The sequence below is a fragment of the Mobula hypostoma genome, chromosome 4 (assembly GCF_963921235.1).
Source record: "Mobula hypostoma chromosome 4, sMobHyp1.1, whole genome shotgun sequence".
Classification (NCBI taxonomy): Eukaryota; Metazoa; Chordata; class Chondrichthyes; order Myliobatiformes; family Myliobatidae; genus Mobula; species Mobula hypostoma.
The window spans coordinates 92071611-92090932 of NC_086100.1; the positions used below are offsets into that span (position 1 = coordinate 92071611).

The 19322-nt window shown below is 44.6% G+C and overlaps 1 protein-coding gene across 1 annotated transcript in view; it reads left to right on the forward strand.

Moving 5' to 3' along the window:
• Positions 1-596: 596 nt before the first annotated feature.
• The window catches only part of ky (kyphoscoliosis peptidase), a 48056-nt gene continuing 29330 nt past the window's right edge, over positions 597-19322 (forward strand). The window contains exons 1-4 of the mRNA XM_063047312.1: positions 597-627; positions 5656-5729; positions 10193-10301; positions 18978-19095. Of these exons, the coding sequence (XP_062903382.1) occupies positions 597-627; positions 5656-5729; positions 10193-10301; positions 18978-19095 (332 nt within the window). The remainder of the gene's footprint in view (positions 628-5655; positions 5730-10192; positions 10302-18977; positions 19096-19322) is intronic.

Sequence of the window (19322 nt, forward strand, 5' to 3'; positions counted from 1 at the left end):
GGGGTAAAATGATCAGTCTTAAGTGAAGCAGAGTTCAGTTCAGTTTAGTGCAGTTCAGAGTAATCGCTGTTGTTGTACCATTAGGGAGAGAGAGAGAGAGAGTGAGAGATGCAGTTGGTTTCGGGCAGACCTTTTGATGTCTTCTGATCCCGCTGTGGTCACCGACTGTGACCCCTCCGTTCTGGATATGATCGTTCTTCCGTGGTGAACCCGGCATCCAGGCAAGAGCGGACACACACCTCAGGTTCCCACCGATCGTACCTTTACACCCTGTGAGCCTCTGACCGATTCCCATGAACCGGTCCTCCAAAGTCCCACCAACTTGTGGGGGCACACTGCTCTTTCCAGGGTCTCGTGGCATGTCATTCCCATTCTGACATGTCTATCCACGGCCTCCTCTACTGTAAAGATGAAGCCACACTCTGGTTGGAAGAACAGTTTTTGCAGAACTTCCGATAGTACCCCACTATCCCCAAGAACTTTCTCAGGGCTCTCTTGTCTATCGAGATGGGAACTTCAGAGATAGCCTGCATCTTAGCCTGCATCAGTGCCAGCTGCCCCTGTCCTACCACATACCTCAGATAAGTGACCTTAGCATGGCTGAACTCACTTTTCGCGAGATTCACTGTCAGTTTGGCTTCAGACAGCCGTTTAAACAGTTCCCCTACTGCCACGTGTCACTCCAGACCACTAAATCGTCAATATACGCGTCTGCATTCTTTAACCTTTTTATCACTGAATTAATCATCCTGGGGCGTTCTTCATGCCAAAAGGTAAAACATTATACTCGTATAACCCAGATGGAGTGACAAATGCTGAGATTTCTCTAGCCTGGTCAGTTAAAGGAACGCACCAGTACCCTTTCAGCAAATTGATCTTTGTGATGTACTTAGCTCTCCCAAATTTATCAATGCAATCGTCTACCCTTGGGATGGGGTAAGCATCAGTTTTTGTGATGGCGTTCACCTTTCTGTAATCTGTACAGAATTGTATGCTTCCATCGGGTTTCGGGACAACCACACAGGGAGAAGCCCATTCCGACTTGAATGGCCTAATAATACCTGTGGCTAGCATGTGTTCAATTTCTTTCTCCACTAGCTTTCCCTTCTCCAAGTTCATCCTATAGGGGTGTTGCTTAATAGGCTGATCTGATGTAATGACAACATCATGTACCGTCCCCTTGCATCGCCTCGGGACATCCGGACATACAGCTGCAAGCCAGTTAATTAGCTTTATCAGCGGCTTGCTCTGTTCAGGGGTTAAGTGAGAGACCTTATAAGCAAAGTTGGCCAAAACAATAGAGTTCTCCAATCTAGTCGGCACCATATTTATCTTTTCAAGATGGTTTTTCCCCTTATCATTTGGCTCCCCAGCCTCATTTATTTTTGTGATAACACCAACTAGATCTGCTTTCTGATTGTGGTAAGCTTTTAACATATTAATATGTACTAATTGGGTCAGCTTACGTCTGTCTGGCGTTTCAATAACATAATTCAAAGAGTCTATCTTTTTAATCACTTTGTACGGACCTTGGAATCTCGCCTGGAGGGGGTTGGTTACCACTGGAAACAGAACTAAGACCCTATCGCCCACTTGAAACACTTGTTTGCGGGCACGTCTATCATACCACTGTTTCATTTTAGTTTGGGAGTGTCGTAGATTTTCTTTGGCAAGGTCACAGATCCTTTTAAGCCTCTCACGAAATTTTAAAACATAATCAATCACATTGACTGGTACTGTCGGACTGGACCATTGCTCTTTTAGTAAGGTCAGCGGTCCTCTGGGCCGATGACCGAAGACAAGCTCGAATGGGCTGAACCCCAATGACTTCTGAACCGTGTCCCTTACAGCAAATAACAAGAGAGGCAAGGCATCATCCCAGTCCCTAGTGTTCTCTTGACAATAAATTTTAATCACGGTCTTTAATGTTGCATGGAATCCTTCCAACGCCCCTTGGGACTCCGGGTTGTATGCGGAGGCCAAAATCTGCTTCGCTCCCATCTCATCCAACATCCGTCGGAATGTGTGAGATGTGAAGACACTCCCCTGATCTGACTGGATTTCCCTTGGCAGCCCCACCGTAGTGAAAGATTTCACAAGCACCTTTACCACTGCGGGAGCCTTGACGCTTTCCAGGGACACAGCCTCCGGAAACCTGGTGGCGGCGCACATCATAGTCATCACATACTCTCGCCCACTTGCAGTTCTGGGCAGGGGACCGACAAAATCCACAATTATTCGGGAAAAAGGTTCCCCGAAAGCGGGTATCGGTCGAAGGGGTGCTTTAGGCAGGACCTGGTTCGGCTTTCCTACCCCCTGACAAGAATTACACTGTCTACAATAGTCAATAATATCCTTCCTCATATTCAGCCAGTAAAACCCTTTCATAATTCTATCGACTGTTTTCCTCACCCCAAAATGTCCACCGAGGGATATCTTGTGGGCCAGGTTAAAAATCTCGTCCCTATAAATTTTCGGCACTACCACCTGGTGTACGACCCCCCACTGCTCATCTGCGGGCACGGTACTTGGTCTCCACTTCCTCATCAGTACTCCCTCCTTCACATAATAGCCCACTGGTTCCCCTTTTATTTCTGCTTCGGAGAGAGCTGTCTCCGTCAAAACCGTCAGCTCCTCGTCTCGTTCCTGTGCCTGTATAAATTCCTTCCTCGCTAATGTTAAATCTACGTCAACTCCCTCACTTCCTTCCGCTCCACTATGCTCCTTCTTCTCACTTTCTAACCCCTCCTGGTACAAGGCTGGTAAAAACGTCTCAGCTAAATCTACATTCACTTCAGTAGCCTTCCTCGACATGCGCCGAGTTACTGCGCAAACAGGATAAACCTGTGAGTCCATGGGCGGGTCCTCAGTCCTGGCAGGCTTGCTTGTCAGCTTTACTGCTGGGTACACATCTCCACCTGCAAGGTCGTTACTGAGTAAGACCTCCACGTCTTCCATCGGTAATTCGGGCTTCACCCCTACCGTGACCAGTCCAGAGACCAAGTCACTTTTTAGGTGTATCTGGTGCAAAGGTACTGCTTCAGTCCCTTCCCCAATCCCTTTTATCACCCTGACCTCCCCAGTCTCGGTCTCTGCACTAAAATCTAACACCCTCCTTAAGATCGATGACTGACAAGCCCCAGTGTCTCTTCAGATCCGTACTGGAACTGGGTTTGACCCCTCCTTCATCGACACCAATCCGGCCGAAATAAACTTCTCGCGCCCTTCCTGAACTCTATCAGACCTCTTCTCCCCTAGCAGTTTGTTTGCCGGCTCAATACAGCCAGTCGGAGTCGTCGTTTTTCCTTTCCCCGTCTCCTTCTTTAGGGCAAAGCACCTGGACGCAAAGTGACCGGCTTTTCCACAATTATAGCATACAACCCCAGGAGACTTCCTACCAAACTGCTTCCTGTCTTCCTTATCCTTCTTATTAGTCCCCGGCTTACTTTCTGGCTTTTCCAGTGGACTTTCTCTACCCTCTCGACTACCCTTCTGGTACCTCTTACTCGGGGTAAACTTTGCTTTATGTGTTAATGCGTACACATCCGCTAACTTAGCAGTTGCAGCTAAGGTTTCTGCCTCTTTCTCATCTAGATAGGGCCTCATACCTTCAGGGACACAACCTTTAAATTGCTCAATCAGTATTAGCTGTAGCAGTCTGTCATAATTTCCAGTGACCCCTTTCGAGGCGCACCAACGCTCACAATACATCTGCATCTCACGGGCAATCTCTAAATGCTGCTTCCTCACATTCCGGAACCTTTGCCGGTATGCCTCCGGGACCAACTCATGAATCTTGAGTATAGCCTCTTTCACCACATCATACTTCTGGGCATCGTCTGCTGACAACGCTGAGTAAACTTGTTGAGCCTTCCCCTTAAGTACGCTGACTTGCAGCGACTTTTTCAAAATGTAGAAAGTACCGATCAGCATCAGCCTCCTCAAATGGGGGAACCAACCTAACCTCCTGGGTCGCCCTGAACCCTCCACCTTGGTTCAGCATTTGGCTCCTCTCTAGCGCCATCCTTAACTTCTCCAGCTCAAACTCCCTTCCCTTCTCTCTCTCTTCTCGTTCTAACTGCTTTATTCTCTCTTCCCATTCTAACTGCCTTACTCTCTCTTCCCATTCTAACTGCCTTACTCTCTCCTCCCATTCTAACTGCTTCTCTTCTCGTTCTAATTGCTTTACTCGGAACTCGTGCTCGGGTCTTAATTTTTCCATGTGCAGCTGCACTGCCTCTCCACAGGTTTGCTCATAGATACCACCTCCAGCTCCCTGTGGGGAAACACACCTTTAGATACATAATGCTCAACGATAGCTCTGTGCATCTCCACTCTCCTGATTGTCGGCTTCCCCTTAAAAAGATTCAACCGTTTGGCAACAGTCGCCAATTCTGATTTCCTGGCATCCTCTAATGCCTCCAAGGTTGGCGCCTTTAGAAATTTCTCAATCTCCTCTTCTGCTGTTTGCCCTTTTCTCTCTTTCGGGAATTTTAACCCAATCAATTTACTCTGTCCCAATTTTGGCATTCAAAATCCTGGACATGATCCCCACTTATGTTATGTACCCCGTAACTGGGTTGCCAAACCAGCAGAAATGGAACGCTCGTTGGAGTCTGTGATTACTAGGAACTAATAGAGTTTTATTAAAGAAATAAGTAATACAGTACACTAATCACAAGGTTATAAATTTAACAGGTTAGCAATGATAATACACACATGTACACAGAATAGGGTAATAGGAATCAACCAAGCTCTATCGCAGTGTAGGGGTAAAATGATCAGTCTTAAGTGAAGCAGAGTTCAGTTCAGTTTAGTGCAGTTCAAAGTAATTGCTGTTGTTGTACCGTGGTGGGGGTGGAGAGAGAGAGAGAGAGAGAGAGTGAGTGAGAGATACAGTTGGTTTCGGGCAGACCTTTTGATGTCTTCTGATCCCGTTATGGTCACTGACTGTGACCCCTCCGTTCTGGATACAATCGTTCTTCCGTGGTGAACCCGGCACCAAGGCAAGGGCGGACACACACCAATCGTACCTTTACACCCTGTGATCCTCTGACCGATTCCCACAAACCGGTCCTCCAAAGTCCCACCAACTTGTGGGGGCACACTGCTCTTTCCAGGGTCTCGTGGCGTGTCGTGCCTTAGCAAACTTGCTCTTTTTATCCCCCGATGGGGTATCACCTGTCCATCAAACTTCAAACAGTTCAGGTTCAAAGCAAACGGTCTGTCAATATCTGAATTGAGTTTCTTTCTCGTTAATCTCTCTCTTCTCTCTTATTAGCATTTTGAATGTTTCTCCATTGTCTTCCGTTATCTCTCTCATTAGCATCATCCATCCAGTAGCTCTGCTTGGTGTCACACATGACACTTGGCACTCAAGATGAGGCAATAAATTGGATTAGACGTTGGCTTTATGGGAGAAGCCAGAGAGTGGTAGTAAATGGTTGCCTCTCTGACTGGAGGCCTGTGACGAGTGGTGTGCCGCAGGGATCGGTCTGGATCCATTGTTGTTTGTCATCTATATCAACAATCTGGATGATAGTGGCAGAAGACAGCATATGTTTCTTAGACATTAAAAAGGTTCATAAATGGATCGAATGTTAAATTATCATTATTAAACAATGACATAACAAAAGTAATTTCTTTATTTTTCAGATGACATATACAATCTAAAGTCCATGAAAATGGACTTGTCAGAATTTGAAGCTCTCGATGCTTATGCTTGCAAGGTAAGCATCAAAGAGATTCAGGGGTGCTCCTGTGTTACCACATTCTGCTCTGTAAATCAAATGTCAGACAGTAGCCTGGTTCCTATAAAGCCTCATTAAAATACTAGGTTCTCAGTTGCCAACGGAAGTAGGCATTTTTGCTGCTTACCCTAGGAAATCCAGTCATGCATGTTGCTCAGTCAGTCATGCTCTTCTCCTGCAGAGTGAATGAACAATATCAGGTCCATTCAGAGCAGGGATTCCCAACCTGGGGAACCCCTCGGTTAATGGTAAGGCTCCATGGCATAAAAAAGGTCGAGAACACCTGGTGTAGAGCAAGGGTCAGCTCAGGAGTTTCAATGGGTAAGAGCCAGAGCCAGTAATGAGCTATGGTGTCCTGGTGGTTTTGGTAGTCATGATGTCAGGCTGGTGATCAGGGAGTCAGACTCACAATAGTCAGGGGTGAGATTGACAGTTGTGTATAAAATGCTGGAACTGATGGGATTTGGTGGAAGCTGTGGCAGTTAGTGACTGAAATGTGATCAACTGACATTTTTTAGAATGTTTCTCAGGAAAGGGTTGGTGACCGGAGGCCTGATTTAGATTGTTGGGGGAGGTTGGGGTGGTCAGTGGGTCAGGACTATCTACAATCCCACACATGTAGATGCTGGGAATTACAGGCCTATGTTGTGGAATACCCTACCAAGCGCACTTTCTCTCAGCCAGTAGAAACAGAAAACACCGGAAACAGGCAATTTAGGCAGCATCTGCGCCGGGAGAGAAATGGGTTCCTTGTATGGGAACTGATCCCTCTTCATTGATGCTACTAACCTGCTGATCAACTCTGTTCATGGTGCAGAGTTGGTCCTCTCGGTACTGCAGACTAACAGAGGGAGGTGGGAGGAAAGTTTCCTACTGGTGGATCTTGCATAGAGCCTGTGATGTTTCACGCCATTAGATTTTTCTTGCAGAGTGCATGGAAGTCACTGAGCACATGCTGATTTCACAGTCCAGACATATCCTTCCATTGCTCTAATCCAAAGTAATTCCTTTTGTTCCCCAAAAGAAAACTGACATGCACATTGGAAACCACAGAAGATGCTAGAAATTTTAGTTAATCATCTGTTTCCATAGAAGGATCACTGTTCATGTGATTTTTACATTGGCTGTTACTCTTTCATCTTTTCCTACTGATGATCTTGACGAAGTTCAGATCAGGCTTTCACTTAGCTTTTCTTCTCCCCTTTATCAGTCCTGACCCGAGCCGGGAACTCACTAGAAATAATTGCTAAAATCAAATGGGAGCTGAGAACAAGAATTAAATTGTATAAGATGTTAATGAGGCTGAGAATATTGTGTGCAGTTTTGGTCACCTACCTACAGGAAAGGTATCAATATGATTAAAAAGTACAGAGAAAATTTACAAGGATGCTGCTGGGATTTGAGAGCCTGAGTTATAGGCGTAACACCCTGGGTAAGATTTCTACTGCTATGCAGTGAGGTATTTTTATCTTAGCAGTTTTCTGCAAAAACAGTGAGTGCTGTTGGTAAGAGTGTTTTGGCTTTGGCTAAAGATAAGGAGCCATGTTGTCCAACTTAGGAATGTGGTGTCAGCCAGTCGGGGTAGTCTTGGTACGTGTTGTAACTTTCTGCCCAGTGGGATGCATTGGAAGATTCCAGAGAGCTGGGCGTGATCATGTTTCTGAAGGAGAGTAGTCTGGTTTGGGGTCTTCTGGCAGGAGCAGGCACAAGGGAAGATGCTGGCCAATTGCTGCCCAAAGGAGCCACCCTTTGGAAGAAGTAAGAAGTATTTCGTGCAGATGAGAGTTCCAAGGAGGAAGTGCCAATACTCCTGAGTTAGCCAGTTCATTCGAGATAGACTTCGAGGGAAATTCAAACTTTGGCTAGTGTCATTCACACAGAATATGGGGTCAGAGTGAGTGAGTAAAGCGAAGCACTTGACTACTTCAGAAATTAGCTTCGACATTTATGTGCACATTGGACTGGTTCCATTTTCCTGGGCCCTTTTATTGTTTTTTTCCTGTTAACTGTTTTATAAATTTGAATATTAGTAAATATACTTAGTTTGGAATTTTATGCTAGTGAATCATCTGTCATTTCTGGGCGACGGATAATTGTGTATGGGGCAATATTTACACAGCATTTGCTACAATCAATGTTCCTTAATGAGAATATCCCAACCGTCCTCTTTGGTTAAACACACATCATACCAATTCTAGACGTGTGTTACTTATGGAAGGTGGCCTTCTCACTGCTGAGGTGTTAGCAGAGACAGCGAGCAAGCCAAGTTTGTACACTAACCCAGTGAGGGGATTACATAGGGAGAGGTTGAAAAGGTCTAACCTAACCTTTATTCCCTGGAGCACAGGAGAATGAGGAGAAATTTGATAGAGATATACAAGATTATGTGGGGTATAGATAGGGTAAAAATAAGCAGCCTTTTCTTCTGAAGTTGGGTGAGGCTAGAGGTTAAGAGTAAAAGGTGAAATATTTAAGGGAAACCAGAGAGCAATGGGTGTGTGGAATGAGGTGCCAGCGGAAGTGGTGGATCAGGTCCAATTTCAACATTTAAGAGAAATGTGGATAGGTGCATGGATGGGAGAGATATGGAGGGTTATGGTCAGGGTGTGGGTCAATGGGAATAGGCAGAATAACAGTTCAACATGGAATAGGTAAGCTGAAGGTCCTGTTTCTGTGCTGTAGTGCTCTAGGGCTCTAAGCAATTTTCAAATAGTCTGGTATTGGCTCAAAGAAATAATTCCTCCATGAAGTTCCAATAAACCAGCACAATTCCCCCTCACTTGTAACATACCCTCTGTGGTTTCCCCCACTTTTCTGTATTTAGAATCTTGGATATTGCCACATTCCCAGACTCACTATCAAGATGGGCTTTTTGCATTCACACAGCAGCTGCCCGTCAAATCGGAATTTCCAAATACAACGAAAGCTCGCCTTCGCACAGCTCATCCATATCAGATCATTACACTGTGCCTAACTTCAGGTAGTGCAAGAGAAAGCAAGAAAAATGCAGAATAAAGTCAGAAACTCAGCGTGTTAGGTCTCCTCTTAGCGGTGTGGCATTTTGTAAGGAGTCTGTACATTCTGTTTCCTCGTGGATTTCCTTTGGGTGCACTAGCTTTCCTCCCAGATTCTGGAGATGTATGATCCAGTAGGTTGGTCTCACTGGACTGGGTCCATCGGCCTGAAAGGGCCTGTTACTACATCACTCATAAAGCAGTGCGGCTATAGAGAGTGCAGTGAAGTGCAAGAACACGTTGAGGTGGTCAGGAGCCCTCACAATTCTCTAGAATTACATATTTATCATGGAAGCGTAAATGACAGTAATCTCTCTCTGCGCTTTCCAAACTTTTGTTGGATATCTAGGCATCCAAACTACCTTCATCTATCACTGCAATGAGAGAAGACACTCTACAGACAGGGTAGGGTAATGAAGTTATTTTTGTCCTGAACTTGTATTAAGTTTGTGTTGGGCATGTGGCCAAGTGGTTAAGGCATTCGTCTTCTAGTTATCTCAAGGTCGCTAGTTCGAGCCTCAGCTGTGGCAGCGTGTTTGTGCCCTTGAGCAAGGCACTTAATCACACATTGCTCTAGTTTGTGCGAGGAGTGGCGCCCCACACAGACTTCCAATCTGCACCTTGTAAGGCATGAAAATGCCCAACACAGGCCTCTCATGGTCTGAGTCGGCGTTCCCTCCCTGTATTAACTTGTTGCAGCCCCCATAATACCTGAAAGATATCCCAAGCTGAACAATCCCTAATGCTACAAACCACTACTGCAGCAGTTCCAAAGTTTAACACAGTGTTATGGGTGACAAGCATTACTGCCCAGTCCAGGTGGGGCAGTGTAGATGGCACATGCCCTTCTTCTCAAATAGCTGAGAGCTGTCTGTGCGAGCAAGACTGTGGTGACAGTGTTGTCTATCCAGGGAAACTGGTTCATTTGGAAGAAACCCAGGGAAAGATGCGAGACTAGTGGTCTAAGTCATTACTGCTTCTAGATTCTGAAGGCATCACTGTATCTGGAAGTGGAGGCTAAATATACCAACCCATCCCTACCCAAAACCCAAAATAATCTGCAGATGCTGGGTCAAAGCAACACTCGCAACACGCTGGAGGAACTCAGCAGGTCGGGTAGCATCTGTGGAAAAGATCGGTCGACGTTTTGGGCTGGAACCCCGGCCCGAAACGTCAACCGATCTTTTCCACGGATGCTGCCCGACCATCCCTACCCATATGTCCCGTCTGACGAAGGGTCTCGGCCTGAAACGTCGACTGCACCTCTTCCTATAGATGCTGCTTGGCCTGCTGCGTTCACCAGCAACTTTGAAATATTGAAGCCATTTCACTTGCACTTCACAAATACCTGCTAGTGGAGTTTTTGACAAAATAGAAAATTCATCAAACAGATAATGGTAAATAAATTACTATCTCATGTTTGAACAGGTTTCTCCAAGGAGTTCTGTGTCGGCCCTGGTAGAGGACTTACTGCTGTATGCAAGCACAGATCTGGAAAAAATTCGAGCAATATGGATGTGGATCTGTTGCCATATTGGTAAATGTACAGTTAAATTATCTTAACCATTCTATAGAGGAGTTATTCACAAACAATGAAATGTGAATTTAGCTGCCGGAAGTAACTTTATGAGCACAGTATGTGCCATCAAGCAAAACTTGCTTGCTAGATCCCTAGCAGGGAACTGCACTCATTTTTGATCTTCTCTCCTTCAGGAGTATCTCCAAAGGGAATCTACTCAGTTGACACATGCTCCAGCATGCCTTCTTCATTATTGCATTAATGTGCTGGCCCCACAATAGATTTTTTGAGATGTTGACACCCAGGAACTTGAATCTGCTCACCTTTTCTACTGCTGACCCTTCAGTGAGGACTGGTGTTTGTTCTTCTGACTTCCCCTTCTTGGAGTCCACCATCAACTCCTTAAATCTTGCTGATGCTGAGTGTAAGATTGTTGTTGTGACACCATTCACTCTTGTACACCTCCTCATCACTGTCTAAGACTCTGCCGACTGTGGTGTCACCTGCAAACTATTATGCCATTTGAGCTGCACTTAGCCACACAGTCACGAATGAAGGGAGAGTCTTTTAAGCTTACATCCTTGAGGTGTGCCTGTGTTGATTGTCAGCAAAGAGATGTCATTACTAATCCATACTGACTGTAGTCTCCCAGTGACTGAGGATGTCAAAGATCCGTTTGCAGAGGGAGGTGCAGAGGTCCGGCTTTAGAGGCTTGTTGATTAATACTGAGAGGATAACAGTGTGGAATGCTGAGCTGTAGTCAATACGGTCATTTTTCTGAATGATAGCATGGAACCTGCTGCATTTTATAACAAATTGGTTAATTTTTCTGGCAGCAGTCCTTTAATTTAGAAATTAATTGTTTTACCGATTACCACAGTGAGAAGTAGAGAGAGATCTGGTTCATGGGAGCCAAGGGGGAAAGATAGGTGTGGTTCATAGGGGCCCAAGTGGGGGATAGATATGGCTCATGTGACTCAGAAGGGAGAGGATGTTGAGCTATTGAAAGAATCAATACTGGAAATACTCAACATATTAGGCAGCATCCATGGAGAGAGAACAGTGTTAATGTTTCAGATCAGAGACATTTTATCATACTCTACGTCCATGCACTCACTAACCAGATGTATTATTGAATTCACAAGAAAGTCTGCAGATGCTGGAAATCCATAGCAACAAACACAAAATGCTGTAGGTACGCAGGAGGCCAGGCAGCATCTTTGGAAAAGAGTAAACTGTCGACATTTCAGGCAGACACTTCCTTAGGACTGGGGGGTGGGGGGGGGGGATACCAGAATAGAAGGGTCGGGGGAGGAGAAAGAGGCTAGCTGGAGGTGATAGGTGAAGCCAGGTGGGTGGGAAAGGTCAAAGGCTGGAGAAGAAAGCATCTATAGGAGAAGAGAGTGGACAATAGTAGGAATAATGAAAGGAGGAAGGGACTGGGAGAAGTAAATGGCAGGTGACAGGAAATGAAAGTTCAGAGTGGAGAATAGAGGAATGGGAGGGGTTGATACAAGTTCTTCCCTGTCGCTGTAATAGGGCTAGGCTCTCAACTCACTGAGCCTTCACTAGGTAATGATGTGAATTCTACATGGGCACTGTCTCCAACACCTTGCTTTATAAATATGTTACGCACATTCAATGGCTTATGGCAAAAGCTTTTTGCATTTTGTTTGCAAGCTAGTGAGTTACTGGTGTGGAAAATGAGGAGGCTGCCCACCCCTAACTGGACAACATCCAGTCAGTTGAGAATGTCTCACTCCGCAGTTTTCTTGAAGTACAGAAACTGAAGTGGAAAGGAAAACAGTTATATACCCAAATATCTCAAGCAATGTAGTCCGTCAACTTCTGATCCAAACTTGCATTACTCAGCAATCAATCTTGAATCTACCCCAGATGTTGTAACAGCTTTATCTGGATGCTGATTCTGGACTGGGATTGAGGCACCAAATAATTAACTGACATTCCCTTTATTAGTTTTCATCATAATGCCCCTGACTCTTTCTGTTTCTGACAATACTTCTCCAGTAATGAGAAAGGGTCTTGGCCTGAAAAGTTGATTGCTCATTTCCTCCATAGATGCTGCCCAACTTGTTGAGTTCCTCAAGATTTTCAGCAGCTAGAGATATCTCATATTTCCACTTACAAAGCTGTTTTTTTATAAAAATAAGTGTTCCAGCTCTCCTGATGTAATAACAGACGGTGCCAAGATAACCAGGATGCACTTCAAAAGCCTTTCAATTCATAAAACTTTCCTTAAATAGAATTGTAGAAAAGTACAGCACATAAACAGGCCCTTTGGCCCATCTAGTCAAACCAAACCATTAAAGTGCTGACTCTGGGAATATCACCCTTACTATCCATGTACCTATCCAATCTTCTAAACATTAAAATCAGGCTTACATGTACCACTTGCACTGGCAGCTTGTTCCACACCCTCACGACCCTCTGAGTGAAGAAGTTTCCCCTCATGTTCCCCTTAAACATTTCACCTTTCACCCTTAACCCATGACCTCAAGTTGTAGTCCAACTTTTTCAGTGGAAAAAGCCTGCTTGCATTTACCGTATCTATACTCTCAATTTTGTATACCTCTAAATCTCCCCTCAATCTTCTATGTTTCAAGAGGTAAAATCCTAATCTATTCAAACTTTCTTTATAACTCAGGTCCTCCAGTCCTGGCAACATCCTTTTAAATTGTCTCTGTTACTTTTTCAAACTTAGTTACATGTAACATGTGCAGCACCAGTCTTATCATGTGTGCCTAGTCGTCGTTCTCTTTAGAGAAAATCAAATTACACTAGGTGCGAATAGGCCATCAGAAGAATCCAGGTATCAGAAGGAGGCAGTGAAGAGAAACCACACACTTCTGGAAATAAGGTCTTGTTTAGAAGAAAAAAACAATATACACAAAATGTTTACATGAGCAAGAACAATTCAAAATTCAAACGTTCTGTTTAGGCTCCAAATAGAACATAGAACATAGAAAACCTACAGCACGATACAGGCCCTTCGTCCCACAATGCTGTGCCAAACACGTCCTTACCTTAGAAATTACCTAGGGTTACCCACAGCCCTCTATTTTTCTAAGCTCCATGTATCCATCCAGGAGTCCCTTAAAAAGACCCTATCGTTTCCACCTCCACCACCACCGCTGGCAGCCCATTCCACGCACTCACCACTCTCTGCATAAAAAACTTACCCCTGACATCTCCTCTGTACCTACTCCCGAGCTCCTTAAAGCTGTGCCCTCTCTTGTTAGCCATTTCAACCCTGGGGAAAAGCCTCTGACTGTCCGTTTGATCAATGCCTCTCATTATCTTGTACACCTCTATCAGGTCACCTCTCATCCTCCATCGCTCCAAGAAGAAAAGGCCAAGTTCACTCAACCTATTCTCATAAGGCATGCTCCCCAATCCAGGCAACATCCTTGTAAATCTCCTCTGCACCATTTCTATGGCTTCCACGTCTTTCCTGTAGTGAGGCAACCAGAATTGAGCACTGTACTCCCAAGTGGGGTCTGACCGGGGTCCTATATAGCTGCAACATTACCTCTTAGTCACAGTCATAGTCATACTTTTTTAAGCCCGGGGGAAATTGGTTTTCGTTACAGTTGCTCCATAAATAATAAATAGTAATAGAACCATAAATAGTTAAATAGTAATATGTAAATTATGCCAGTAAATTATGAATTAAGTCAAGGACCAGCCTATTGGCTCAGGGTGTCTGACCCTCCAAGGGAGGAGTTGTAAAGTTTGATGGCCACAGGCAGGAATGACTTCCTATGACACTCAGTGCTGCATCTCGGTGGAATGAGTCTCTGGCTGAATGTACTCCTGTGCCCACCCAGTACATTATGTAGTGGATGGGAGACATTGACCAAGATGGCTCTTAAACTCAATCCCACGATTGATGAAGGCCAATGCACCGTATGCCTTCTAAACTACAGAGTCAAACTGTGTAGCAGCTTTGAGTATCTTATGGACTTGGACCCCAAGATCCTTCTGATCCTCCGTGCTGCCAAGAGTCTTGCCATTAATGTTATATTCTGCCATCATATTTGACCTACCAAAATGAACCACCTCACGCTTATCTGGGTTGAACTCCATCTGCCACTTCTCAGACCTGTTTTGCATCCTAATAATACCCTGCTGTAACCTCTGACAGCCCTCCACACTATCCACAACACCCCCAACCATTGTGTCATCAGCAAATTTATTAACCCATCCCTCCACTTCTTCATTCAAGTCATTTATAAAAATCACAAAGAGTAGGGGTCCCAGAACAGATCCCTGAGGCACACCACTCGTCACCAGCCTCCATGCAGAATATGACCCATCTACAACCACCCTTTGCCTTCTGTGGGCAAGCCAGTTCTGGATCCACAAAGCAAGGTCCTCTTGGATCCCATGGCTCCTTACTTTCTTAATAAGCCTTGCATGAGGTACCTTATCAAGTGCCTTGCTAAAATCCATATATACTACATCTACTGCTCTACTTTCATCAATGTGTTTAGTCACATCCTCAAAATATTCAATCATGCTCGTAAAGCACGACCTGCCTTTGACAAAGCCATGCTGACTATTCCTAATCATATTATGCTTCTCCAAATATTCATAAATCCTGCCTCTCAGGATCTTCTCCGTCAACTTACCAACCACTGAAGTAAGGCTCACTGGTCTATAATTTCCTGGACTATCCCCACTCCCTTTCTTGAATAAGGGAACAACATCTGCAACCCTCCAATCCTCTGGAACTTCTCCCATCCTCATTGATGGTGCAAAGATCATTGCCAGAGGCTCAGCAATCTCCTCCCTCACTTCCCACAGCAGCCTAGGGTATATTCTGTCTGGTCCCAGTGACTTATTCAACTTGATGTTTTCCAAAAGCACCAGCACATCCTCTTCCTTAATATCTATATGCTCAAGCTTTTCAGTCCACTGCAATTTATCCCTACAATTGCCAGGATCCTTTTCCATAGTGAATACTGAAGCAAAGTATTCATTAAGTACCACCGCTATCTCCTCCGGTTCCATACACACTTTTCCACTGTCACACTGGATTGGTCCTATTCTCTCACGTCTTATCCTCTTGCTCTTCACATACTTGTAGAATGCCTTGGGGCTTGCCTTAATCCTGTCCGCCAAGGCCTTCTCATGGCCCCTTCTGGCTCTTCTAATTTCATTCTTAAACTCCTCCCTGCTAGCCTTATAATCTTCTAGATCTCTATCATTACCTGGTTTTTTGAACCTTTCCTAAGCTCTTTTTCCTTCTTGACTAGACTTACCACAGCTTTGTACACCACAGTTCCTGTACCCTGCCATCCTTTCCATGTCTCATTGGAATATTGCTACGCAGAACCCCACACGAATATCCCCTGAACGTTTACCACATTTCTTTTGTACGTTTCCCTGAGAACATCTGTTTCCAATTTATGCTTCCAAGTTCCTGCCTGATAGCCTCATATTTCCCCTTACTCCAATTAAACGTTTCCTTAACTTGTCTGTTCCTATCCCTCTGCAATACTATGGTAAAGGAGATAGAATTGTGATCACTATCTCCAAAATGCTTTCCCACTGAGAGACCTGACACCTGACCAGGTTCATTTCCTAATACCAGGTCAAGTACAGCCACTCCTCTTGTAGGCTTATCTACATACTGTGTCAGGAAACCTTCCTGAACACAACTAACAAACTCCACCCCATCTAAACCCCTCACTCTTGGAAGATACCAATCAATATTTGGGAAATTAACATCTCCCACCACAACAACCCTGTTATTATTACTCCTTTCCAGAATTTGTCTCCCTATCTGCTCCTCGATGTCCCTGTTACTATTGGGTGGTCTATAAAAAACACCCAGTAGAGTTATTGACCCCTTCCTATTCCTAACCTCCACCCACAGAGACTCCGTAAACAACCTCTCCGTGACGTCCTCCTTTTCTGCAACCGTGACACTATCTCTGATCAACAGTGCCACACCCCCACCTCTTTTGCCTCCTTTCTGAAGCATCTAAAGCCTGGCACTTGAAGTAGCCATTCCTGCCCCTGCACCATCCAAATCTCTGTAATAGCCACAATATCATAGCTCCAAGTGCTGATCTGTGTTCTAAGCTCATTTGCTTTATTCATAATACTCCTCGCATTAAAATAGACACATCTCAAACTATTGGTCTGAGCTTGTCCCTTCTATTATCACCTGCCTATCCTCCCTTTCGCACTGTCTCCAAGCTTTCTCTATTTATGAGCCAACCTCCCTTTCCTCCGTCACATCAGTTCGGTTCCTACCCCCCAGCAATTCTTGTTTAAACTCTCCCCAAAAGCCTTAGCAAACCTCCCCGCTGGGATATTGGTCCGTCCTTTTTGTACAGGTTACACCTGCCCAGAAGAGGTCCCAATAATCCAGAATTCTGAATCCCTGTCCCCTGCTCCAATTCCTCAGCCACACGTTTATCCTCCGCTCATTCTATTCCTCTACTCACTGTCACATGGCACAGGCAGTAAATCAAGATTATTACCTTTGAGGTCCTGCTTCTCAACTTCCTTCCTAATTCCATGTAGTCTGTTTTCAGGACCTCCTCCCTTTTCCTACCTATGTCATTGGTACCAATATTTACCACGACCTCTGGCTGTTCTCCTTCCCACTTCAAGATATCATGGTCACAATCAGAAACATCCCGGACCCTGGCACCTGGGAGGCAAACTACCATCCGTATTTCTTTCCTGCATCCACAGGATCGCCTGTCTGACCCCCCCCCCCCCCCCAGTAATAGAGTTCCCTATCACTGCTGCCATCCTCTTCCTTTCCCTATCCTTCTGAGCCACAGGGCACGGCCACTGTTGTTTCCCCCAGGTAGGCCGTCTCCCCCAACCCTACTCAAACAGGAGTACTTATTGTTTAGGGGGATAGCCACTAGGGTACTCTCTAGCATCTGCCTCTTGCCCTTCTGTCTCCTGACTGTTACCCACAAATCTTAGATATCAACAAAAGCCAAATTCCTGTTTAATAGAATCAGTGATATTCCTTAGAGTAACCTTGGTTACTTGAATTTCTCAAACTAATTAGATCTAGTGTTATTTAATCCCTATTCTCAAGTATTATAGTTAACTTCAGTTTCAGTTCTGGGCAGTATATCTACAAGTTTAAATTCAAATTCAAAAATTATATCGTCGTCGTCGTTCACACACTGCTTCTTCATCTTGGGTGGCTCACCATCATGTTTCTTGGTTCATTGGATGAAATAATTGATCATCCATGGAAGGTCAATTCACAAACTTGTACAAAACTTGTCCAAGTCCCTTGGTATGATTTTGCAGAACTAATTCCTGACTACAGTGTAGGGATTTTGGACACTGGTCTCTGCTGATATTGTCTTGGTAAAGCTGCTGCATGTTATAGCTTGTGAACGCAGCAGGCCAGGCAGTACCCCTTCCTAGAGATGCTGCCTGGCCTGCTGTGTTCACCAGCAACTTTTATGTGTGTGGCTTGAAATTCCAGCATCTGCAGATTTCCGCATGTTTGCGTGTTATAGCCATAGCTTCAATAAATCTTTTACCGCTATTGTCTCTCCTCTAGGGGTTTCACCCTGAGGGTTTTAAGTTAGTAGGGTAAGGATACTCACTACTAATTCCACTCTTAACAGTTCATGTCTTCAGCTTCTAATCGTTGCTGCGTTTCTCTCCTTGTCCATCCTGTGTCCTGCCCGCCCCTCCCTTGCATAGTGTTTTTTTACCAAATTCTCTTTTTTTTTATAAAATCAGTAAACCTCATCTTCATCCCTCTGCAGGTCGAACTTTCTAACATTACAATTTTGGGTTTAATACACCTGGGTTACATACATCTTTCCTGTAGGTAGGTGAAGAAAACGGCACACAGTACTCCAAATTAGGCCTCACCAATGTTTTATACAACTTCAACATAACAATCCATTTCCTGTACTCAATACTTTGATTTCTGAATGTCAATTGGCCAAAAGTTTTCTCTTTTCTAGAAATGTAACCCTTTACATTATTGAGGAATTGCTCCAGTTTAACCACCCCTCAAATATATTGTTTCCTGGTTTGGCTGAAGGTTTCTATCAACAGCTGGACAAAGAGTAAGGGGGTGACCTCTCTCCTTCTTTAGTACCTTCTGCAGAGAAGAGGACATCATACACCACTTAACGTGCTTCTTGAGAAGATCGCTTCATCTGGAAGGATTGTGAAGCCTTTGACCCACTTGCCCCAAGGGGTATTATAGTGCAGTAACAGATAAGCAGTAACATTGCCTGGTTGGCAGATTGTTGTCTGTGAAATCATGATATGTTCATTGTCTGTTAGAAAATGACCACACCAAGTGTACAAACTTCTAAAGTAACATGAATGTGAAAGGCCTGTGTATTTGCTTCTTCACAACTAACCCCCAAGTCATATAGATAGACATTAATGAGTTCTGTGTAGTCCCTTCCAAGGTTAGCTTCTGTCATTGATCAGTTCTGTGTAGTCCCTTCCAAGGTTAGCTTCTGTCATTGATCAGTTCTGTGTAGTCCCTTCCAAGGTTAGCTTGTACCATTGACTCTTGTCCTCTACATCTTTCTGCAGTTGCAGCAAGACCGTGTCTGGTTACCTCTCTGTGATGTACATTTTCACACTTTTACAGCACTTGATAAATAATGATCAAATTAGAATGTAGCAGACAGTGTTTTTGTGTATTGGCAGAGTATGATGTGAAGGGATATCACAATAAGGATAAATTACACTCTGGCCCAGAAGATGTATTGAAGACTGGCAAAGCAGTGTGCGCTGGGTATTCAGGACTCTTTTGTCAAATGTGCAGGTAAGACAGTTTTGTGTTAAACCTTGGCTCTTTTCTTCAGCAGCTGCCTTTGCCCTCTTCTAGAATGCAAACTACAATTGAGCTAACAGGATCCATCTCATGTATACAATTGCTGCCTGTTGCCATGGTAATTGCAGAGTTCAGAGATTATTTAAATTCCTAAAGTGGCCTGCTCCACTTAAAGCCAGTCTGCAGCTCATGAAGGGGAGCTGCAAGTATGGTTCCCA